The following is a 26,091-nucleotide window of genomic DNA, read 5'->3' as shown; positions in this document are numbered from 1 at the left end:
AAACAAAAACACAGAAGTCATTAAAAATCGCATTGTAGACAATGTTAGTTTGCCATAAAAACACAATTGAGATTGTTATATATGCTATAAAGTGTAAGGATGGTTGTATGTATTTATATATTACAGGAGATTGTATATTACATTTTTATAGGTTCGTATTCAGCACAAAAAGCAGTGGATTATGATGTACAAATATAAAGCGTCTTTGAGTACTTAGAAAAGCGCTATATAAAACCGATGTATTATTATTATTATTATTATTATTATTATTATTATTATATTAATATAGATTGGTTATTTGTGTTTTGTATTGCAATGTGTTGAATATACTGTAGGAATTAATCAGCTTTTCTTTCAGTCTATTCTATTTCATTCAACGCATTTCACAGTTAAATTAATTCGTATATAAACACCGCACTTAAAACAAAACATAAATACAGTATAGTAACGAAGGATTAACACGACTCTGTTCAGGTGAATGGAGGTTTTATTTCCGATTGTCTTGAATGCAACATATCCGTACTCAGAGAACACGAAGCTGATTGGCTGTCAAATAGACGTTTTGAAATTTAGACCGCTCGTGCAAATTTTGTGGTTTTAGAAGTGAATCCACTCTTCAGACTGGTTGGACCTGTAGGTTTAAGGTGTCATAACTCCACCAGAAATGTCCGCAAAAGGCATTAGTACCGAAATTTTGGACTGTCTGCAGAGTCTGAGGAAGGAGGACTTTGACAGTTTCGTCTTCAGGCTGAAGGACCGGAGAGAAGAACCGCGAATCCGAGGCAGTAAAGTGGACCGGAAAAGCCGCGTGGTGGTCACAGAGGTCCTGGTGTCCACCTTCACCGAGAGCCGAGCCCTGGAGGTGACCGTGGACATACTGAGGGGGATGGGCTGCAACCAGGAGGCGGACGACCTGGGTGAGTTCTCATCCACAGCTGCAGAAAAAAAAAATTTTAGACCATCAAAAATAATCCAAAACACTGGTTATGTTTGTGTTAAGCCAAATACAGCCTAATCAATCAATCCATCCATCCATCCACCCATCCATCCATAAATAAAAAAATATTAATTTGACTGCCTTTAGATTGGAAAAATAAACAAAACATATATGCCTTTACGTATTTGTTATCAATCAATAGAATAATGATCATAAATTTCTAAATCATAATCCACTATGCCATTATGTGCTAAAGATAAACCCGTATAAATACAATATATTTATCATATTTTTGATATTTAGCAACAATTTCATATTTTTTATTTAGATTTTGTAGTAAATCAGCATCAGCAGGTGGACGCTGCAACATGTGCTCTGTGAACCAAACAACAACAAACTTGACTGTCGATATCTGTACTTTTAAGACCCTCACAATGATACCTAGTGTCAGAGGAGGCGAATAATATTTAAAAAAGTCACTCCACTTTCTCTCAGAGGAGGTAACGGTTGTAACGGAAACAGCTCGTGGTGCTGTTTGAGGAAGTGAAACTACCATGCTGTGCCAAATTCTACCATCAGCCATGAGGAGGCCAGTGTGCCCTAAATTCACCCTGTCACAACTTTTTCTCCTTTCTATCTAACTGTATGGTATGAAATTAATTGTGAATATTCAAGCTCTTAACACCATCATGGCTGTGTAGAAATTAAGTAATTAATAATATTGTAAGATACTGCAGTTATGTTTTTTTATCTGTTTAATAATAATGTGCAAACTGTAAGGTGTATATAAAACTTTTTAAAGTTAAATCTTAGATACACAACACATAAAACAGCAGTGTAGTCCAGGGTATACGGTGGTACTACTACTTATTTTTCAGTCAGCATTGTGTATACCCTCTTCTAAATCCCCCGAATGTGCACCATTCAGTAATACCTGAGACAAATTGCCCATGTTTTCCCCTAGGATGGTGAAGCCATGACCCGCCCTACTCTGCCTCTAATTGGCTAGTACTTGGTACCTTCACTGATTAGATTGGTTAACTTTAGGCATGAGGACTGATGAGCCAATCAGGGGCAGAGTAGGGCAGGTCATGCTGAGGAAAATATTGCTAACTTTGCGCCAGAGCCAGGGCTCTGCTTAGCGCTGGCCACCTCTGGAACCTGATTGGACACCTCAGGTGCCATTGCCACCCCAACTGATTGACAGGTCACTGCACGTCTCATTGAAAGATGCACGATTTTTGGAAATGCAAACAAGAAAGGCAGAATAAATGTATTGCAAATGAGTGACACATATCAAGAGAACCTACTTTCAGGGAATACATAATTCTGAGGTAAGTTTCAAGGTGTCTTCAGAATGAGTCACTATTTTAAACTACTGGCCATATGACTGTACATTTAGAGGAGAAGAGATTATGTCACCAATAGTTCAACTATCTGAGTAGGCTAACGTTATGAAAGGCTAACGTTATCCTATGTTTGCCTCATGTTGAATACATTTACCTTCATGCAGCTGCTTGTGTGACCAGTAATACCTACAAACTGCTCCTGATCAAGTCATGATAATTTTATAATAGTGAGCAAATACTACTGATGGATTTTTAGGTAAACTAAATAGAGTAGACTTATATCTCACTGTTTCTAAATCAGCATTTTTCTGGACTACTTAAAAAAAAATTGAGAGTATACCACTTCTCCAGGGACCACTACACCACTGACACAAAATATATAACAATATAAACAGATACTGCTGAAAACTACATCACCTGCGGCTGGGGACTCAGTTTTTGGCAAGGAGCAGAATTTGGCACCAGAAAACTGCATCCCCCACCATAATAAGCTTGCAAAACCAAAGGAGTGAAAGGACTTTAGGAGGTCACATTTGGAGCTATTCTGGTGTGACAGGGTGAATTTGGTACACATTGTCCTCTTCATGGCTGACTTAGGAAAGGGGAGCCGTTTTTGGCAGTTGCTGCATGATACAGTTTTTGGCAGGGAGTAGAAAAACTCTTAGAAAGCCTCAGATCAGCTGAAACAGTTTATTTAAATCCAGGTTAAAGACCCACCTGTTCTCAGCTGCATTTGAATAGAGTTCTTATTCAGAGGTTCTGATCTGCACTGTTTCTTTAAAGCGTAAAGTTTTTATCTGTTTTTTTTTCTTTCCACGTCTATACTTTTTATTGCTTCCCATGCAACCCCTTTAATGCTTTTAATGTTTTATGAAAAGCACTTTGAATTGTCTTGTACATGAAATGTGCTATATAAATAAACCTGCCTCTCCTTGCCTCACCATTGACTGTAAAGTTTCTTCTGACACAAGGTCTTATAAGACACAACTGGAAAAATCAGGAATTCAGTTCTCCGCACTGGAAACTGGAGGAGTTTGTGTTGCATTGCATGGTGCTGATGTCACAATCAGTTACTTTTTCCGTGCTTTTCTAACCTCAGTCTTTTCATCTATGTTCCTATGCTCTAGAATCAGGAACCAAAGCGCCTCTAGATGTAAGTCTGACAAGTAATTCACAAATTGAAATGATTGTCATGAATCATATTTTCTGATTTTGTTCATATCTGTTGCTGCTTCCAGAAGGGCAACCCTACTTTCTGTAGAACGCCAAATGGGAATTTAGAGATCATTCGTTCACAGGAGGCTCAGGATGTCTCATCTCAACTGCAGGCACTACGAAATTTTAAACTTCCGGCAAAGAAACCAGAGGAGGTGGAGGCAGAGGCCAAGGAGATGGTGAAATCTGAAGGTGGAGATCCCTTTGATAAAAGACTGGTCCTGAGCCGATTCATGATTCAGTTTGGCCAGTACCGGGATCAAACCTTTAAATGGCTGTTGGAAAATGATGTGGATTATGTTGCAATGATTCTGGCCCTACACCGAAGGGAGAGAGAGGACGGATCCAAGAATCAGCATCCAGTAATGGCGAATAAGGTACTGACAAGAAAAGAAAATGAACACCTTCCACATGATCTAAATCTGAATCCAAAAAGCCATTGCCCTGCTCTTTAATTGAAGGTTTGCTTTGTTAAGATTCTGTTAACACTTACTGGAGCACATATTTTTAGCCTCAACAATTTTAACCCTAACATTTAACCTCTTATTTATTTATTTATTTATTATTTTACTACAAACAAGGTAAAACATACATAACACAAACAGCAGGATCAGGAAGTCACAACTTGCACAGGAAAAATAATAAATCAACACATAAATAAATATGTATTCTGACACAGTGTAAATGTGTATATAAATATATTTAACCTCTTAGTTTTTACCATTGTGGAATAAGAACGGTACATAAGCAGATCAGAATTAGAAATCATTAAATCCTATTTACAAGTGAATCCTCTTACTTTTTCAAGGCTAATTTAACATGATCTGTGTCCACACATAATGATACTTTTCTTCACTTAAAGGATTCCTTGGCTAGATACGCAGCCTGTTATCCTGACTTTGTGGAGCTCATCAACCTGCACTATGAAGGACAGGCTCTCATTGGCTTTGGAAAATTCGAGGATATCACTCTGCAGGATCTGTACGACTCGACTGATGAGGAAAAAGTCAGGTAAGAGACACTGAGGCTCAATATCCCAGACGTATTAAGGCTTAGTTTTTGCAAAGCATCGTCATTAAATGTTTCTATTTGTCAGCTTGGCTTAATCTGTGTCTGAAACTGGCTGTAAATCAGTCTTTTTGTGAGTTTCCTTGCCTATAGACATGTGAAGTGATCACTTTGCCTTTCTGCATAAATTGTAGCTATGTCAACTTCCTCCGAAGAATGGAGGATGACTGCATTCCACGCTCCAAAATGGACGTCGCTATTAGGTATATTTTGCGCCGTGACCAAGAGAGGCCTGCTGTTATGTACAGACTACCCACCAGTGGCACTCAACCTTCCGGCCCACAGACAACGACCAAAAGGAAGAGAGGAGGGGAATCCTGGTATGTGTTGTACTGTAAATCGTCATTACAAGCAAAATGAAGACTTTACATTTGTACTAAAAAGACTAAATACTAGTTTAGATTAAGGCAGCACGATTAATCGATTTTAAATCAAAATCAGATTATTTAATTAGGACGATGTTTAAAAAAGGATAATTGTCAAATCAAAGTTTATCTCTCCTGTGTCTCCAGGCTGCGTGCCTGCATCCCTCTGGGCTACCATAGCTCGTATCTGAAATCCAATGAGATGTGATTCTGATGCTTTGAGTTATATCAGAGTGTAATAATATTTTTGATTTATTATACTACATTGGGACAAATGAAACAATAGAGTATCACAGATATACGTATGGTTAGGATGTGAGCTAGTGTGTATTTCGTGTAGATATTGTCTAGGTGTTGTAAACAAAGTCAAATAATTATCATCATACATATTTTTAGAGGCAACAAATAATATCCAGCTGCAAAAGGCAAACAGAGACATGGTCTGAACTGGCAGGTTTTCAATATGTAGCAGACCTGAGCTTTGCAAATATATTGAACATTTTCAGATTGTGTTGTCGTACATTTTTCGTCTGATGTGGGCTTTCCTCTTCTTCTTCTCCATTTTCAGGAATGCGCCGCTGAAAAGGGGCAGACAGTGGAATTGGTGAAGGCCAACCTGCAGCCTCGCTCTAGGAGAAGAAGAAACATCATGCATTTCTAGGGTACACATTTATCAGGCGCAGTGTAGCAAACCTGGCTGGTTTCTCAAATACATTTTCTTTAGTGTTCTGTCAGACTTCTTACAGTGTTACGTCTTTTTAGTCCAAAGGTCCAAAGGGTCCGATGGACTATTGGTATCAGTTGTCATCTGTCCGTTGTCCATCAATAAACAATTTTTTTAGAATCTTCTCCGAAATAGTTAGTCAGAATGACTTTATATCTGTCGTGGAACATCGATGGGGTAAGGCCTATCAAGTTTGTTCAGACAATTGGAAAATATTGATTTTTGAATGTTTTATGAATTTTGAAAATTTTAAAAATCCCCATTGTTTTATAATGGGACAGATTTCAAAGTGCTGTAACTTGAAAACAGTTGAAGATATTGATATAATTACTATTGGTAATAGATAGGAAGTCACGTATGGGCTTTCAGTTGGTGCCATGACCTGTGACCTTGAAAAGTCAAATGGATGTAAATGAATGTCAGTTAATGTCTTTAAATTTGTTTTTGTTCTCCAGGACACTTGGTCCTATTGTTTTAATAAAGAAGTTAAAGCTTTTTTTCCTCATCTCTCTTTTTGCCTGTTTGTTCAGTGGTCTTTTTAATCTGGTGTCTTTACTTATGAAACTGAGCTGTTGTGTATATTATGTTTGGAAAAATAATGTTAAAAAAAAAACCAAAAAAAAAAAAACATGACATCACATTCAGAAACAGAAAATACAAATTAAGAGTGTAATAGAAGGTTATTTACATGGAGCACTTTGGATGTTTTATTAAATTCAGCTGATCTTGAATCCTGTTGTAGTATAAGAAGATTTCCCAGAGTGATAGAATTTTAAAATCCTTTTCACCAGGCCTGAAAAAAGCAATTAAATCAAGCAAAACTGTCACTTTGTTTAAAAGGGACTGAATTTAGTGATGAAAATTTAAAAATTTTAAGATCAAAATAGATCAAGTTTTTCTTTATCCGGATGCAACTTTACAGTCTATGTTTTAAAGTTCCTACTTTAGAATATTCTCCAGGGGTTCTGCAGAACTATAAGTGGTTTCATTTTTTGTCAGTTTAGTGATGACTGAAAACAAGATATCAAATCTGTCTGATTTGAATCCAAACAGTGAAGGAAAAGTATAAAACTGGAGTCGACCTGAGGGTTTTCCTTCGGTTTGTGGAGATTTAGGTGCTTCCATAGCTTTTTGTTCACATAATTTCACTAAGAATGTTTTGATTACAAAATTTAGTCGAAAGTTGTTTATTAGTTGCAGAGTTTTTGTTTTTGTGGTGAATAGGAAAATACTTGACAATCACACATCAAGGTCACTGCTTTGTTTTCATACATTAATGAGTAAACTTAGTTGTGTTTTAGGTTGCACTATTACGTGAATCTCTGTTATAGTAATATCAGCTTGAGCAGTAATGAAATCACACGAGTCTGGTATTTAAAGGTCTTTATTTAAGTTCTGTTTAAAAAAATGGGTGGCAGAATAATGGTCAGAGAACTAATTTCTCCCCACAAAACTCCACCTAGTGAATGAAAATGACACCATATGAACTCTGGATGGTAGCCAGAAAATGGACATTTGTAAGACAATCAATATGAACCAAATTTTATCTCAATCAGCCTGTTATATCTTGATTTATGTCCAAAAAACTGATTTTCAACTAAAGCACCCCCATTTTGATGACTTATAATACTCATAGAGAATCTGAAATCGATAGGGTTCTTTCACTAGGGGTCCTCTGTTGGTTTTCAAGGGAGAAGAAATCCAACCAAATCTGTCCTAGTTATCGGGCTGACACGAAGGATATCTGGCAGTGCTCGGGGTAAAGCCATATTTACATCAAGTCTCGAGGATATAAATATACACCTGTTCCTCACATTGAGACTAAAACACATTCAAGAAAAAGTTGCAACGGTAGCAATTTAGCACAAATAATGTTCTGTTCTAAGATTAGCAAGACCACTTTTATCCAATAAACTGCATGACCTCAGTATATTACTTTTTTATTCTTGCATTCTCCATACAGTCCCATCTATTTTTAACTTATGGCTTAAATTTCAACTGATACATAAAAAAGTCAGGTGAACTCACCATCACAGCTGGTTGTCTCACTGGCATCTGTCACTGTAAAAACACAAAATATGTTACAAATATGTCATTCTACAGAGAGTAGGATTTTACTGTGCATGAAAACATAAAAGACGAAAAGGAATATTTGTTTCTTTCAGTAAAAGGACAAAAACACATGAGGAAAATGCCGTAAATTCTCATTTTTAATTAGGAAAGTTTGCAAATGTTGAGTTGTATCCATTTTTAAGTCACACAGTTAATCCATTTTATGGTAATATGTTATTTTTATGGACAACTCCTAATTATAGACAGTCTGGCAATTATACAGAAGAGACACCAGCTGATTAAAACTATTAAATCTAGATTATGTTTTCATACGTTTATTTATGTATTTATGATATTTTGCATAGTTTTGTTATGTACCGATGCATATCAGTGTCCGATAAATCTCTACAATGATTTACTTTATCTAAAATCACAACACCCAACCCTTATGTTGCAGTGATACTTGACTGTTTGTTAATATCTGACAATATGTGTATCATTTAACACTTGCATGACAAGGTTCTAATGTTACATGAACTCCGTGAATCTACAGGTCAGGTCAAGTTCAGAACAGGTTTAGCGGCTCAAAGTACAACACGGCTGCACCTCACAAACAGATAAGAAACACTGCTCTTCAGACCTGCTTTGAACTCAGCTGTTTACTTCTGTAATAACAGATACAGAGATACAGACAAATAAAACCCATTCATTTTCGAGCAGTTGACATTTTTGCTGAAAATGTAACTTTTTCTTCAGTTTTCTCTGTTTGGATATAATAACCTTTGATTTCACTCTGAGTTTTTATGAACATCTACATAATAACTGAATTAACACATAAAGACCTAAACAGCTATCGGTGACCAAAAGCATTTACTGATCTAAACTGTTTAATACCTGTTGATCCATTAATCCTATCAATTCATGTAAATAATTGAGGTAAAATGCAGTTTCTCAGCTTTAAATCATAATCAGATATGACCCATTTGGACATTTAGAGGCTCCATGGTGAATGTGTAAACACTGTAATCTTCTACAACAGGGGTCTCAAACATGCGGCCCGGGGGCCAAATGCGGCCCGCAAAAGGTTCCAATCTGGCCCGTGGGATGAATCAGCAAAGTGAATGAATGAATAAAACCTTTATTTCAAACATGTAGACAGTGAAATCAAAACAAAAATCAACCAACAAAATATAAGTACTGGTACATAAATGATAGTGATGGGACTTTTGGCTCTTTGAAGGGAGCCGATCAATCAGGAGCCGTTCACTGAAAAGAGCCGTTCAAAAGACTGGCTCTTTTATGTTTTTTGCATTCTTTTGAAACACCAATGTTTTAATGACTAAATAGGCTACATGTGATGATTGACATTACATTTTAAAGGTGTTTAATTGGCGCGGCAGTAGATATTATCTTTCAGTAAAAAAGAATAGTTAGTTCAAATGTGTGGGCTAAATACATGACATGAGAGGTGACATTAGGCAAATGCTGGAATTTGACAAAAAACATCACGGTACATTATGTGGACTAGTCTGTAGCCTAAAAATGAAGAAGAAAATGAAACATTTTCTTATGAAATAACATTTTATTCTCCTCTAAACAAGAACAATAAATGTGTGTAAACACACGGAAAAAATTGCACAAAACACAACAGTGATTAATCACTGCAATTACTTAAATACCTGAACTATAGTGCAATTCTCAAGTTGCATGCCCATCTTTTCTTTCTGAAAAGTGCATCCAAATACTACTCTTTTTTCTTTGGCTCATTACTCACAGGTGGTCACTCACTCACTCTCAAACTTTTCTATGCTCACCTCACGCTTCAAACTGTTGTTTTTTTTGCTAACTTCTTGCCATGAGACATGCGCAGTGCACTCTTTTTTTTCTGCTCGAACATTCTCCTCCTGGCCAATGCCTCCCCAGTGACGCTAAATTTACAGGCAATCGGACACTCCCTCCTTAAAAAAAAAAAAAAATGAACAGCTCTTTACAAAGACTCGGTTCCCATCGTTCATTTCAAAGAGCCATTCAAAAGATTTGATTCGTTCATGAACATCACATCACTAATAAATGACTGATAAGCAAACAAACAACAAATAATAATAATAATAATAATAAAACAAATGAAACAAAATCATACATGCTCGAAAAGGAGTAGGAAGAAGTAAAAACTTATGTACTCCAGTTAATTAAGTGCAAAAATTCCACAGTCAAGGCTATCGAACTCATTTTAGTTCAGGTTCCACATACAGATCAATATGATCTCAAATAAATTAGCACAATAACCTACAAAAAACAAAGACAACGTATTTTCTTCTCAGTTTGATGTGAAAAAAAACAACAATATCACATCATGCCCATAAATATTGACAACTTCAAATTTTTATCTTTGTTTTAGTGCAAAGAATGACATTAAATTATGAAAATATTTACATTTACAAACTATCCTTTAACAATAAAATGTGAATAACCTGAACAAGTATGATCAACCTGAAATGTCTAAAGAAAATTAAACGCAATTTTAACAATTTTCTGCCTGTTACTAAATGTTTAGTGTCTTTGTAGATCCGATCCATAACACACATGTAAAAATGAAAAGTTGAGGCATAATATTGTTAAAATTGCACTTATTTTTCTTAAGAAATTTCAGTTTTTTCAGGTTATTCACATCTTTTTTGTTTGCATAATTTATAAAAGTAAGTATTTTTATAATTTAATGTTTGTTTTTTTGCACTAAAACAAAGACAAAAATTTGGAGTTGTCATTATTTACAGGTCGTTATGCTATTATTTGACTGGTCTGGCCCACTGGAGATCAGATCAGGCTGAATGTGGCCCCTGAAAGAAAATGAGTCGGAGACCCCTGTTCTACAACACTGATTCACCAGTAAAACCCATGGAGTTTGATCAATGACAGTGGATGGACACACTTGTTTCTACATTCAATTATTGATATCTTTGGCAAAAAAGTCACTTTTTTCAGTTTTTTTCTGTTTCTGATGTAATACCCTTTGAATTTACTCTAAGTTTTCATGAACATCTACATGATCATTGAATTAGATATGGAAAAATACATGATTTACATTGAAAAATGCGAACATACAGAGGATAATATTATTATAAATGGTGATAAATCCCTTAAAAATGGTTAAATATAGAGAAACATTTATTTTGGAACTGCCACAAAAGTAGCACTGGGTCGTTATGGGATAAATATGGGAATGATTTTTCATGATTTACACTAAATGCAATATACAGAGGATAATACTATGATAAATGGTGATAAATCATTAAGGAAAGGTTAAATAGAGAGAAAAATTCATTAGAGGAACAAAGGTCTCAGAAAATGGACACAGAAGAGGAGAATGGTTGTCACATATAACAGGGTTGTTTAATTAATCTAATTAGGTTAACAGATATCAGGCTGAAATAATACATTTTACTTAAGAGAAATGTCTGAGCAATTAATCTATAAGATGTTGAATTTCTTTAGAGTTATGGTGTTTTACAAAGCTGTGAAGTTTCTGTTGCACGTAGTTTTAAAACAAATGTACTGTTTCTACCTCTGAGTCATGAGATTGCAGGTCACTTGACAGTCGTTCGACCAAACTCAACGTCTTTCATTAAGAAATAAGACATGATTTAATAAACCTGTCCCACTTTACCTCCACATAGATGATATGTGTTGACAGACTGTAAAAAAAAAAAAAAAAAAAAAAAAAAAAAAGAGCATGACATAGAGGAAAAAATTGAAGGATTTGATGTAGGATTTTAACCTAAACTGGTGCAGTTTCCTCACAATGTTATTTATGAAACCTGAATGGGGCTTTTCTCTGTGGGACAGTTCAGCCTAACAACCTAATCGAATCATAAGTACTGGGGAGGGGAGATTCTTGGAGGTAATTGACAGCATATTAGAAGTAACCAGAGGAGGTTTGCTGCTAAATCTCTGCAGCTGGACTGACTGAAAAGCAACGAGTCCTGGCTGAATGGGAACAGGAACACTGTAGAGGAGTTTGTGTCTTTTCAGGATGAAAACAGTGGGTTTGTTCTAAAAAAAAAAAAAAATTTTAAAGATCTGCAGAATCAAGCTCCACATACGTTTTTCTGTGACAGAAACACTCAGTGATGTCTCATCAGTTTCATCACCTGCTTCTTTTGTGTTTCCTTCCAGCTGTGGGTAAGTGAATAAAATACACAGTGAAGTTTGTTTTAACTCATAAAGACCCAGAACTACTTTTGTGGCAGTTTCCAACCAAGATAGCAATTACCTTTGGGCCAGATCCGCATTAAAGCCTTTACATCCGTTTATGGCTCACATCCGTTTTCTGACTTTGGACCAAATCTGCATCTGATCCGTCTTTCAGCTCTCTCTAGTAGTTCCAGAGTTGTGCTGGCTTACGGATTCAGCCCAAAACAGTCTCCCATCACACAACCAAGACTGATTTTCAAAGTTGTAACACTGATCTGGACCAGGATTGTAACATGAATCTGGACCAGTTGTAATACAAAGCTGGGCCAACATGATTCTTGTGTTAATTCTAGATGTGATTGAACGGAGCTGGGCCAGAGCTGGACCGTTTCTGTAGAAGATTCGTTTCGTGGAGCTGTACCTGTTTTGGCTCAATGTGCGTTTGGACACCGGGACGGATCTGCCAAACGGTTTCGGGGCGAGTCGGGGTGCGATTCTGTTCCAGATCCGTCCCAGTATCTCTTTGCTATCTGGGAAGTGAATTTTTCTCTGTATTTCACCTTTCTTAAGTGGTTTATAACCATTTGTTATGCTATTATCCTCTGCATTTTGCAATCTTTCAGTGAAAATCATGCATTTTCCTGTATTTAATTCACTGATCATGTACATAGTCATGAAAAGTTCATATTAATATTGATGGTTTTTATATCAGAAACAGAAAAAACGGAAGAAAAACGGACTTTTCCGGCAAATCTATCATTAATTAAGCATAAACTGATTGTCTCCATCCACTGTCATTGATCCAACTCCATGAGTTTTACTGGTGAATAGATGTTGTAGAAGATGACGGTGTTTCCATGTTCACTACAGAGCCTCTAGATGTCCAAATGGGTCATATCTGATGACCATGAAAAGATGGGAAACTGTATTTTACACCTATTATTTACATGTATTGATAGGATTAGTGGATTAGCAGTTATTGAACATTTTAGATCAGCAGATACTTTGGTCAACAGTGAATGTTTGGGTCTTTATGGGTTAACTACAGACTGCAGATTAAATGTATTCAGTCACACTGTGGTCATTTAAGAACTGATCCCTACATGTTAAACCATTTATTCTAAAGGTTTAACATGCAGGCAACAGTTCTACACACTAAACCATAAAATAAATGGAATTTAAAAGAGTAAATAATGGCTGCAACTATCATTCAGCTATGACTGTAAAACTGTAATTGCAACATTTTTATTTCCAATAATTGCAACTGTTTAAACTAGTAACTCTGTGTGTGTAATTGTCGTCCAGTATGAATGAACCAAAATATAAATGTATATGAGTACTCAGGTCTCTCATGGAAAAAGTAATTGGAATACTTGAGAAAACAAACAAATAAGACAAAGAGATAAGTAAAAGATGGTGTCACTTCTGGAGCAAAACTTTGAAATCTTCATCGTGAACTATCAAAATATATCTCTGTTTTTTTACAGAAACCGCATATCAGAGCGTTTTTATGTCTCTCACGCTCATAAAAATAAGATGTAGTGAAAGGCAATATATAAGAAAATGAACAAAATAAAGAAAGGAAAGAAAATAACAACAAAAAATCAACAGATGAATAACATACCAGAGAATGCACAAAATATGCAAGAAACTGGACTAAAAAAAAATCGACAAAATAATGAATAAAATTTTAAAAATCAACTAAATAATCAACAAAATTGGCAAAGATGAACAAAACTAGAATGAAAGTGGACCAAAAGAAAAAAAATAAATCAAAATTGCCTCCCATAAAACCCTAATAAAATAATATTATGAATAATAATACTCTAATGGTCAATGTAATTATGGTTCCACAACCTATTTTGGGTCACACCCTATGTTTTGGGGGGAAGGCAGAACTACAAAATGCTAAATATCCATCAGTCCAAAACATTTTAACATCATGAGAATGTAGGGGGCAAAACTTTGTACAGTAAAGTTTAGTATCCAAAGATTTTCATACAGTTTTCTCCACATTTTGTTCCCACTCCAGTAAAAAAAAACAACATATTTTTAAGTGTTTAGCACTTTTCAAGCTCGATTACACTCTGCTTCACAATATAAAAGAAACAAACACACAAAGAAACATGTAAAACTGTAAGACGAGCATTGAAACCTTAAAAAATAGAGTATAAACACACACAAAGGCTTCATTCATACCTACTTACACCCAATACACAAGTGCATTTTCAAAGGTAAAGTGATAAATGAGGCTTAAAAATAGAAAGTGGACAAGATGATCTAATATAGTCTAGGTCACTGGTGTCAAACATGCAGCCTGTGGGCCAAAACCGGCCCTCCAAAGGTTCCAATCCGGCCCGCAGCATGATTTTATGGAGTGCAAAAATGACGCTGAAGATATGAACAGTCAAAGGTGTTGAACTGGTTTGAGCCCAGTGTGATCTAAAGTCAAATAATAACCTAATAACCCTCTAACAATAAAATCTGAACAACCTGAAAATTAAGTACAATTTGAACAATATTCTGTCTGTTACTACATGTTTTGTGGATTTGTAGATCTGATTTTTAAGTTGTGTTAATAAGTTGACACATAATATTGTAGACATTCTTATTTTAGTTCCACATTCCAAACTAGAAAATTTCAACAATATTATGTTTGTGTAACATTGTGTGTAATGCACATGTACAAGTGAAAAGATGAGGCATAATATTGTTAAAATTTAGCTTATTTTTCTTAAGAAATTACTTTTTTTTTTCTGGTTATTCACATCTTTTAGGTAAAAAGATAGTTTGTAAATGTAAATATTTTCATAATTTAATGTTTTTATTGCACTAAAATGAAGAGAAGAAATAATATTGTTAAAATTTAGCTTATTTTTCTTAAGAAATTACATTTTTTTCTGGTTATTCACATCTTTTGGGTGAAAAGATAGTTTGTAAATGTAAGTATTTTCATAATTTAATGTTTTTATTGCACTAAAATAAGAGAAAAACTAATGTTAAAATTTAGCTTATTTTTCTTAAGAAATTACATTTTTTTCTAGTTATTCACATCTTTTTGATGAAAAGATAGTTTGTAAATGTAAATATTTTCATAATTTAATGTTTTTATTGCACTAAAATGAAGAAAAAACTAACATTGTTAAAATTCAGCTTATTTTTCTTAAGAAATTACATTTTTTTCTGGTTATTCACATCTTTTGGGTGAAAAGATAGTTTGTAAATGTAAATATTTTCATAATTTAATGTTTTTATTGCACTAAAATGAAGAGAAAAACTAATATTGTTAAAATTCAGCTTATTTTTCTTAAGAAATTACATTTTTTTTCTGGTTATTCACATCTTTAGGTGAAAAGATAGTTTGTAAATGTAAATATTTTCATAATTTAATGTTTTTATTGCACTAAAATGAAGAGAAAAACTAATATTGTTAAAATTTAGCTTATTTTTCTTGAGAAATTACATTTTTTTCTGGTTATTCACATCTTTTGGGTGAAAAGATAGTTTGTAAATGTAAGTATTTTCATAATTTAATGTTTTTATTGCACTAAAATAAGAGAAAAACTAATGTTAAAATTTAGCTTATTTTTCTTAAGAAATTACATTTTTTTCTAGTTATTCACATCTTTTTGATGAAAAGATAGTTTGTAAATGTAAATATTTTCATAATTTAATGTTTTTATTGCACTAAAATGAAGAAAAAACTAACATTGTTAAAATTCAGCTTATTTTTCTTAAGAAATTACATTTTTTTTTCTGGTTATTCACATCTTTTGGGTGAAAAGATAGTTTGTAAATGTAAATATTTTCATAATTTAATGTTTTTATTGCACTAAAATGAAGAGAAAAACTAATATTGTTAAAATTCAGCTTATTTTTCTTAAGAAATTACATTTTTTTTCTAGTTATTCACATCTTTTTGATGAAAAGATAGTTTGTAAATGTAAATATTTTCATAATTTAATGTTTTTATTGCACTAAAATGAAGAAAAAACTAACATTGTTAAAATTCAGCTTATTTTTCTTAAGAAATTACATTTTTTTTCTGGTTATTCACATCTTTTGGGTGAAAAGATAGTTTGTAAATGTAAATATTTTCATAATTTAATGTTTTTATTGCACTAAAATGAAGAGAAAAACTAATATTGTTAAAATTCAGCTTATTTTTCTTAAGAAATTACATTTTTTTCTGGTTATTCACATCTTTAGGTGAAAAGATAGTTTGTAAATGTAAATATTTTCATAATTTAATGTTTTTATTGTACTAAAATGAAGAGAAAAACTAATATTGTTAAAATTTAGCTTATTTTTCTTGAGAAATTACATTTTTTTCTGGTTATTCACATCTTTTGGGTGAAAAGATAGTTTGTAAATGTAAGTATTTTCATAATTTAATGTTTTTATTGCACTAAAATAAGAGAAAAACTAATGTTAAAATTTAGCTTATTTTTCTTAAGAAATTACATTTTTTTCTAGTTATTCACATCTTTTTGATGAAAAGATAGTTTGTAAATGTAAATATTTTCATAATTTAATGTTTTTATTGCACTAAAATGAAGAAAAAACTAACATTGTTAAAATTCAGCTTATTTTTCTTAAGAAATTACATTTTTTTCTGGTTATTCACATCTTTTGGGTGAAAAGATAGTTTGTAAATGTAAATATTTTCATAATTTAATGTTTTTATTGCACTAAAATGAAGAGAAAAACTAATATTGTTAAAATTCAGCTTATTTTTCTTAAGAAATTACATTTTTTTCTGGTTATTCACATCTTTTGGGTGAAAAGATAGTTTGTAAATGTAAATATTTTCATAATTTAATGTTTTTATTGCACTAAAATGAAGAGAAAAACTAATATTGTTAAAATTCAGCTTATTTTTCTTAAGAAATTACATTTTTTTCTGGTTATTCACATCTTTAGGTGAAAAGATAGTTTGTAAATGTAAATATTTTCATAATTTAATGTTTTTATTGCACTAAAATGAAGAGAAAAACTAATATTGTTAAAATTTAGCTTATTTTTCTTGAGAAATTACATTTTTTTCTGGTTATTCACATCTTTTGGGTGAAAAGATAGTTTGTAAATGTAAATATTTTTATAATTTAATGTTTTTATTGCACTAAAATGAAGAGAAAAATTTGGAGTTGTCATTATTTATAGGTTTTTAAGCTATTATGGTTTGGCCCGCTTGAGATCGAATTAGGCTGAATATGGCCCCTGAACTAAAATGAGTTTGAAACCCCTGGTCTAGGTGATCACCGAGAAAACTTCTGTGCCTTTGGTTTCTAATCTAGTCCACCAGGTCTAGAGGATCATAAGGGTCCAACTGTCTAATATAAAGCCAGCAATTCAGAAATATACTCCAGTGCTAAATCGTGTACAGCAGGGGTGTCAAACCCATTTTAGTTCAGGGGTCACAAACAGCCCAAAATGTTCTTTAGTGGACCAGCCCATTAACACATAAAGACCCAAACATCCACCAGCGACCAAAAGCATCCGCTGATTTTAAATGTGTAAAACCTGTTAATCCATTAATCCTACCAGTACATGTGAATAATTCAGACTCAGTGCAGTTTATCATCTTTTCATGGTCATCAGATATGACCTATTTGGACGTTCAGAGACTCCATAGTGAACGTGGAAACGCCGTCATCTTCTACAGCATTGATTCACCAGTAAAACCCATGGAGTTGGATCAATGACAGTGAATGGAGACACTTGGTTTATGTTTAGTTAATGATATATTTTACTGAAAAAGTCACTTTTTCTTCAGTTTTCTCCATTTTTGGTATTATAACCCTCAAATGTAATCTGAGATTTTATGAACATCTACATGATCAGTAAATTAAAAATAAGAAAAAAATGGATTTTGATTGAAAAAAAATGCAAAATACAGAGGATAATATGGTAATGAATGGTGATCAATCACTTAAGAAAGGTTAAATAGTGAGAAAAATGTATTTGGGAACTGACACAAAGGTAGCACTGGGTCTTTATGGGTTACAATAATAACAATGAAAAAAAGTAAATCTACAAAGTACCCTTTAAAAAAATGTGAATAACATAAACAACCTGAAATTTCTCAAGAAAAATAATTGCAATTTTAACAACATTATACTTTAGCTGATCATGTACATGTGCATTACAACTCACAGATCACATTGGATCTATGAAGGCACTTTGTTGATGTTTTTGTCTGTATTACAGTTGTTTTATCCCAGTTTCCTAATCTTAATCATCATGCTCGCTCCTCAGCTCCCCTCTTCTGTTACACCTGTGTGTTTCCTGCCATCTCCCCTCTGGACTGCATCCGATTCCCCATCAAATGTCCACCGGGGCAGCTCTGTCTGTCCAGCCGGGCGGTGGGTCATAAAGGTAACGGCTCCTCAGGTCACAGATGAAAAACTGAAATATATGTTTAGAAGCAAGAGGCGCTGTCTGGCCTTACACTGCTTCACGAAAAGTCACAGATGTATGTGTGAAATGTGCACTTAGGACAATATGACCAGGCTTTAATCCAGACCTTACACTGGAAAAAATCAAAGTTTTGCAAAGTGTATTTTTCTCATTTCTTGTCAAAATATCTCATCACATTCAAAATAAGTCATAATCACCTAAAGAATAACTTTTCACTGAGATACAAGAACTTATTTTTAGACAACAGATCTTGAAAATCTTATTTCAAGAAATCTTACCACAATAATTTTCACTTGTTCCATTGGCAGATTTTTTTGCTTGAATTAAGCAAAAAAATCTTGAATTAAGCAAAAAATCTGCCGATGGTAAAAGTGAAAAATTATCTTGGTAAGATTTCTTGAAATAAGATTTTCAAGATCTATTGTCTAAAAAAAAGTTCTTATATCTCACTGAAAAATTACTCTCTGGGTGATTAAGTCTTATTTTAAGTGTGATCAGATATTTTGACTAGAAATGAGAAAAATACACTTGGTAAGATTTAGATTTTTGCAGTGTAAACACTACTCTTCATTTTCACATAACTGAAATGCTCATAAAAATGCGACTTTATATGCAATTCAGACATTATCGGCTCAACAGTAACACTGAGAGTCAGAACTTTAGCTACAAATCATTAACCCTTTAAACCCTAAGCCTGAAATTATCTGTCTGGACTTTTTTTTCTTATTTTGACTATAAAAGGTTAGAAAAGTGCTGTGAGTGAGTCCATTTGCTCATTTTTCCAGAGCACGTTTTTTTCCCAGATCTTTCAAAATCTAGCAGTCACTTACAACTTATTGCATGTCATAATTCTGCTAAAATGGCTTCTTCTCCAGCTTCTGTTGTGGGAGTTTCCTGTCTGTCAAAATCAAATGAAGACTATACTCTGACACTAATTTACCGTAACTGAATACTAAGTCCTATTTTAATAAAAGTTAAAAAACTTAACTTAACTATACTCTATACCTAAGTGGTGATCTGGTACAGACACTTCTGCACCAAAGATGAGCCGAGCCAGTCAGTCTTCAGAGCCTTACATGTGTTTATTCATGAAGCACACAAAGTAAACACACGGGACGGTTCTCCGGAGAAGAGCCGACGTCGTTCTAAATTCACAAGCCTTTATACCCTTTTTCCCATCCTTCTAGAAGGTTCGGGGTGTTTTTCCACTGGCAGAAACCATCCCACGGTTTCTATCACCCCCGGAAGCTCCCCCCATTAAGACCATCTTTGGTCAGGCACATCTGGCACAGATGTTTACCCTACTGGCTGCATACACACTAGGTCACTTTGGTCTTCTTATCACTTGTTTTGTTTCTTTTTTAACCCTTTCATGCATGAATTATGAGAACCTTAATCAAGATTTTTTTCCTGAGTGTTTTTATTCCTCTTTAGGCATGAAAAAAACACAAAAAAACAATGTGATTGAATTTTTTTTAAAAATCAACCTGTTTTTCATGGAGTTACAAAAATCTCCACTCAGCTACACAATGAATTTTATTCTTGAAGCAAAGAAACATGTATTTAAAACCCAATATCATAAAGTGATATGAAAACAGTGAAATGAGACCATGTTTAATGCAGCTAATCTGATGTTTTCTCACATTTTAACATATTCTAATACTAGTTATTACTCACTTCATAGAGATAATATGCAAAAAATAAATATTAACAATTGATTTCCACTCAAGAACCAATCAAGAACAGCAAAGTTACAATAATGGTATGAATTGCAGTTTATGAGATGATGCATAAGTGTCCACTGTGTTGGTTGATATGGAACTAAAACAACAAAACCCATGAATATACAAGATTAAAGCTGTAGAGTAACTGTCCACTGTAGTGACCACTATGCATGAAAGGGTTAATTAAGTAATGCAGCTGTGCTGGATGAGTCACTAGATGGTCAGGGCGTACTGCCCAGAAGTTATTAAGCCAGCACCAACCTGGTCTAACATGGTCAACAGGGTCTGCAGGGTCAGCAGTCAGTCACGGAACTTCATACCACAACCAGCAGAGAATCTTCCATTCACAATTGTTTACAAAAGCTTGCACCTGCAGAATCATCAGCAGGGCCTTCTTCCATGAAAAGACACATGCACGGCCTTCTCCAAACAGTATCTCTTTACCTTATTTACCTTATTTTATTTTCTACCTTATTATATTTTCTACACTTCCAGTACAGGTATGAGTGAAATTACTGTAATAAAATCTAATGAATACTGTAATCAAATTATCTTATATTGACTTCAGGCATTTATTTACAGCTGTGTTCTTCATCTCCACTTATGACAAATTGAAATTGTCATAAAAATGCAATTTTAAATGCATCTTAACAATGCCTCTGTGTAAAAATGTCTCTGTAAATCTGTGTATTTTCAGGTGATTTCCGTGTGGTGTTGTATGAGAAGAGCTGTGTCCTGCCTGTTCTGTGTGGAGTCACCGGTGAAAAGTACACCATGGGAATCAACTTCACCTTCACCAACGAATGCTGCAACACACATCTGTGCAACAAAGCGCCAACACCTGGAACGTCGTACTGGACCGGTACACTGCTCATGCTGCTCGTCTCATACTCTATGTGGTGATTAAAAAAGAATAAAATACCACAGAGAAAGAGGAGAGTGATAGTATTACAAATATGCAGATAAAAGGCTTTGTGTGCTGTCTAATTGACCAACATCTTACTAAAAATATAGGTTAAAAAAAACTAAAAAGTTGAAAAAATGCTAAAATAGTGAATATGCAAAGCCAAATAATACTTAAATCACAATACAGAATATCTCCTTTCAGAGTGTTATGTTTTGCTGGATCATTAAAGGGGCTTTATGCACTATTTCTACTTTCAAATATTAAATAATGACCAAAATTCACCATTAGAATGTTTAGAATAAAGAGCTCTGACATTCTGCCAAAGCTGCCAATGCATTGGATTGTAGAGGCCCATGGATTTATTTGACCACTAGACGGAGTAGTGAGTCACTAACTAACACCAAGGGGCCTTTGACCAAAGTTTCAGAAAGTGAGCGCATGGTAGGAGAACCGAACAGAAAAAACATGTAGAGCAAGGATGTCAAACTCATTTTAGTTCAGGGGCCATATTCAGCTAAATTTGATCTCCAGTGGGCCGGACCAGTAAAATAATAACATAATAACCTATAAATAATGACAACTCCAAATTTTTGTCTTTGTTTTAGTGTAAAAAAACCCCATTAAATTATGAAAATACTTACTTTTATAAACTACCAAAAAAAAAAAAACCCTGAAAAAAATGAAATTTAAATTAAAAAACGTAAAAAAAATTTAGTGCAATTTTAACAATATTATTCCTCAACTTATCATTTCTACATGTGCATTATGGATCAGACCTACAAAGACACTAAACACTTAGTAACAGGCAGAAAAATAGTTAAAATTGTGCTTAATTTTCTTTAGACATTTCAGGTTGTTCATATTTGTGCAGGTTATTCACATTTAATTGTTTCAGGATAGTTTGTAAATGTAAATATTTTCATAATTTAATGTCATTTTTTGCACTAAAACAAAGAAAAAAATTCAAGTTGTTAATTCTAGATTTTTTGGGCTTAATTCAAGATTTTTTTTACTTAATTGAAGTTTGTTTGGTTTTTTTGCTTAATTCAAGATTTTTTTTACTTAATTGAAGATTTTTTTTTTTTTTTTTTTTTTTTTTTCAGCTTAATTCAAGATTTTTTGTTAAATTTGAGAATTTTTTTTGGCTTAATTGAAGATTTTTTCCTTCATTGAAACTAATTTTTTTTTTTTTTTTTGCTTAATTCAGTTCAAGACTGTGGAATTTTTGCTCTTGGCAAAAACATCCCAGGGGCCGAACTGGACCCTTTGGCGGGCTGCATTTGGCCCCCAGGCTGCATGTTTGACATGCCTGATTTAGAGTCAAAGGAAGTGACTCACACAGCTCTAAATGAAACGAATGGAGTTTGATGCTGAAATGGCAGCGTTTCTTCTACATGTGTGAGTTTCATTATGAGGCTTATGAAGGTATAAAGCTATGAAATATGCTAAATTTGAACAATCAACAATCAAAACATCTTTAGTGCAGGTACTGACAACACAAATCAAACAAAAAATAGATACGATGATTTGTTGTTTTACTGTGTCTGTCTTCTGTCTAAAAATATTATAAGCTAACAGTTATAATGTAAACTTCACTGGTCTACAAGTAAAATGCTTCCATAATAAAAGGAGTAAAATTTTACTATGTGTGAGTCACTGATAAAGAAAAAGTCAAAAATGTTGGTTGGCTGAAGCTTCCAAGAGACAATCTTCTGTCAAAATGTGAAATTTGAGAATTAACGAGAGAATGGGTTTAACTCAAAAGGAATATTTGTCTCAGAGCTACCAGATCTACTTCAGAACACTGTCTGCACATACATACATTCACTTTATAGATTCTATCTATTGGAAGTGTTACGTCCCGGCCTAGGGGTTTACCAGGGCGAACAGAATATGCTCTACTTTTGTCCCCTCCCAGCTCCCAAGCACACATGTCAGTCAAAAAACTAAAATTCACAGTATTTTTTTTTTTTTACAACTAAAGAAGGGTTAGGGGAGGACACAGCTAAAACAACAAACAAAATATCTTCTTTGGAGTTCAAACTAACTTACCTAATCCAAAATAAATGCACAAAATGAAATACAGAAAACAACCTAAACTCCCTAACCAAAAACAGGAGAAAACGGGAAAAACAAAAGAGCCGACCTCCCCTACCAGAGAAAGGGTCAAATTTACAGAAATACTATTTACAGCTATATACAAAATTGTGAATTAGCACACGAAACACACGAAGACTGACGATCACACACAGGAACACATGGTTGGAAACTGGCAGGAGGCAAGAGAGAGAGCGAACGGGAGATCCAGGACCATTTTTAAAGGGGCCAGGCAATCACGCTCCACCAATCAGCAGCTTACCTACATGAAAAACAGGACAGACAGAAAAAGGGCACAGCACACCTACAGGACACACACACACACGCACACACGCACACACACACACACACACACACACACACACACACACACACACACACACTATACAGAAAACATATATACATATACACATAAGTAAACAAATTATGACCCAGGGTCATAACAGAACATTTATAAATCTATTGTATAAATGTACATAAACCAACATATATGTGTAATAAGACTTTATCATATACCTTGAAAACATCAGCAAACCAGCACTTTTATTATTTGTTTTTCCAATTAATCTTATTAAAAAACATAACATTTAGCATATTTAATCTCTGAGGCAGATTATTTCTAAAAAACTGTAGACCAGTGCAATTAGCTGACGCAGCACATGAAGATTATAAGACACACTGTTATTCTGAGTGGCTGTAAAAATAACAGGTTATGAGTTTTTGAAGAAGAAAACCAGAAAATAAATAAATAAATGGGCTCCGTACTTTATTCAGTGTGTGATGCAGTCTGTGAATGTATAGTTTTGATTTGTTCGTGGTTTTGGTTGCTGTAGGTGTGTTCTAATTCCTGACTCCCCTTTGCCATTGAGAGTTTGGAAAATCAATACAACACCTAACCCTTTGAATGAATCACTTCTTACAGACTGAGTCAAGTTTTAACTACTTTGTACATGTTTACATTTCAGCAGTTTGGTAATTAATGTGCATTGCATGCTTTATATAGATTGTGTTCGATCAGTAAAATCTACAAATTAACTTATATAATGACTGCTGTCAAATAAAAGCAGAAAATGCTATATTTATCTGTTGTGTATATGTGCTTTTTTCTTTTTCTAAGAGTCACTTATGTAAAGAAAAGTATGACAAAAGTTTAGAATCATTGTTACAATATTTACTTTTGAATGGTCTTGAAGAGGAAATATAATGTGGTATATTATTGGCCGTGCAGAAGCCTCGGGACCAGGGATGGAATAATTGTAAATTTGTATTTATTGTAAGTTCATTGTCCACACAAAAACAGGCAAAAAGCAGCTTGGCTACTAGAATTGCTATGTTGCAAAGGACTGCTGCAAAGTGTAGTTAAATCACACCTTACTCATGCTGAGAGGTTGACTTACATTTAGACATGCCTTTCTATCTTAAAAAATTAACACACAACAGACAGGTCAACATATAAAGGCATTAACAAATAGTCTATATTTTGTTTGATGCAGCCTGTCTAACTCCAATGCACAGAAGGATGCTGAAGGCTTACAGAATTCCATTGCATTGCATTTCCAATGTTTTTAATGCACATTTTCAATGTATGATTAAAAACACCTGACAACACTGGAAAAAATATGTGTGACAATCCTCTTTAAACTGACATCAGGTTGCAAAAGTAGATTTTTTAAAATGTTCCTGGGTTGTTATTCACTTATCAATGACTGCCTGAACTTACAGCAAAGCATTAAACAGAAGATGCTGGACAACTCCACACAGGCACACAGCTATGACCACAGTGAACCAACACAAATGTAATTCAACAAGTTCAATAAAGTTTTGTGAATGTTTTATCAAATCACTAACATTCACTTCAAATAAACCATCTTCAAATCATTAATTTTTTTTTTATCTCAGTTCAATGTTGTTTCAGGTTATTGTTCATTAGTGTTATTTAGTTTTCATAGTGAAGTCAAAACTTTTTTCTTACTGCTGTTATGGTTTTTTTAAGACTTACATTTGCATCAGCCTATTCAATGTTTAATAAAACCGGTTTATCTGTCCTGTTTTGTGAATTACTTTCATCTTGACAAGAATCTACTCTGAGCTTTGAGGAGAAACCCTTGGACCATTGACCTACATGTTGTTCAGCACTTCACAACAGTGTTATTGGTTTTTAAGTGTAGATCATCATCACACAGATTAAGATGATGGATGCTTTGACTTGGACTCTAAAATGAAGCCAATAGTTCAGTTTATTAAAGTGTAATACAACTGTTAGCCACTAGATGACGTTACAAAAAGGCCTGGGTGTCATAGATTTAAACTGAAGTTATTTATTTATTTATCTATCATCTTGTCATCATTCATATCTGGACCTTCTCATACATGTTTAGATTTTCTTAAAAGTTTTCTCGTAATAAAATGTCAGGTGTCTGCCTTTGATTGACTGGTGTTATTGGCAGTTGATTCCCTGCACAGCTGGACTTTCAGTCCCTCTGGTTTTTAACCCTTTCATACATAGTGGTCACTACAGTGGACAGCTGTTCAAAGGTGTTCTCTTGTATTTTCATGGATTTTGTTGTTTTAGTTCCATATCAGCCAACACAGTGGACACTTATGCATCATCCCATACACTGTAATTCATACCATTACTGTAACTTTGGTGTTCTAGATAAACCTGATCTAGTTATATTTGAGTGAAAAATAAAGCAAGTTATTAGATTGTAAATAACATTTTTTTTAAAGTTTTTTTTTTTTTTAGCTTTTTTTTTTGTTTGCATATTATCTCCATGAAGTAATAACTAGTATTAGAATATGTTAAAATATGAGAAAACATCAGATTAGCAGCATTAAAATGTTTTTATTTCATAGTTTTCACACAATGTATCAGTAAATACACATTTCTTTGCTTCTAAAAGTAAACACATGGTGTTCAGCTGAGTGGACATTTTTGTAACTCCATGAAAAATGGGTTGATTAAAAAAATAAAATAAAAATAAATAAATAATACAATTCAATTACATTTTTTTCATGCCCAAAGAGGAATAAAAACACTCA

At 33.8% G+C, this 26,091-nt stretch overlaps 2 protein-coding genes across 3 annotated transcripts; both read left to right on the top strand.

Moving 5' to 3' along the window:
* Positions 1–590: 590 nt before the first annotated feature.
* Positions 591–6,148, top strand: LOC115435766 (uncharacterized). Of its 2 annotated transcripts, none has more exons than XM_030158382.1 (6): positions 591–917; positions 3,414–3,439; positions 3,615–3,878; positions 4,364–4,512; positions 4,704–4,889; positions 5,503–6,148. In XM_030158382.1, exons 1-6 carry the CDS (start codon positions 665–667, stop codon positions 5,540–5,542), a joined length of 918 nt encoding a protein of 305 aa, XP_030014242.1. In that variant the 5' UTR covers positions 591–664; the 3' UTR covers positions 5,543–6,148. The 2 variants fall into 2 exon arrangements, with proteins under 2 accessions (XP_030014242.1, XP_030014241.1); XM_030158381.1 differs by having other exon boundaries at positions 3,525–3,878.
* Positions 6,149–11,481: 5,333 nt separating this feature from the next.
* Positions 11,482–21,081, top strand: LOC115435765 (protein Bouncer-like). Its single transcript, XM_030158380.1, has 3 exons — positions 11,482–11,889; positions 18,160–18,279; positions 20,743–21,081. The coding sequence occupies exons 1-3, from the start codon at positions 11,838–11,840 to the stop codon at positions 20,946–20,948; spliced, it is 378 nt and encodes a 125-aa protein (XP_030014240.1). The 5' UTR covers positions 11,482–11,837; the 3' UTR covers positions 20,949–21,081.
* The last annotated feature ends 5,010 nt before the right edge of the window (positions 21,082–26,091 follow it).

Source organism: Sphaeramia orbicularis, chromosome 16 (assembly GCF_902148855.1).
Source record: "Sphaeramia orbicularis chromosome 16, fSphaOr1.1, whole genome shotgun sequence".
Classification (NCBI taxonomy): Eukaryota; Metazoa; Chordata; class Actinopteri; order Kurtiformes; family Apogonidae; genus Sphaeramia; species Sphaeramia orbicularis.
The sequence above is the reverse complement of the archived record's forward strand: the minus strand, read 5'-3'. Positions and strand labels throughout refer to the sequence as shown.

Coding starts and splice junctions, on each gene's coding strand:
- LOC115435766 (XM_030158381.1), top strand. CDS start 665: ATGTCCGCAAAAGGCATTAGTACCGAAATTTTGGACTGTCTGCAGAGT. Junction 918..3,413: donor CCAGGAGGCGGACGACCTGG/GTGAGTTCTCAT, acceptor CCTATGCTCTAG/AATCAGGAACCAAAGCGCCT. Junction 4,513..4,703: donor ACTGATGAGGAAAAAGTCAG/GTAAGAGACACT, acceptor CATAAATTGTAG/CTATGTCAACTTCCTCCGAA.
- LOC115435765 (XM_030158380.1), top strand. CDS start 11,838: ATGTCTCATCAGTTTCATCACCTGCTTCTTTTGTGTTTCCTTCCAGCT. Junction 11,890..18,159: donor GTGTTTCCTTCCAGCTGTGG/GTAAGTGAATAA, acceptor CTCGCTCCTCAG/CTCCCCTCTTCTGTTACACC. Junction 18,280..20,742: donor CCGGGCGGTGGGTCATAAAG/GTAACGGCTCCT, acceptor GTGTATTTTCAG/GTGATTTCCGTGTGGTGTTG.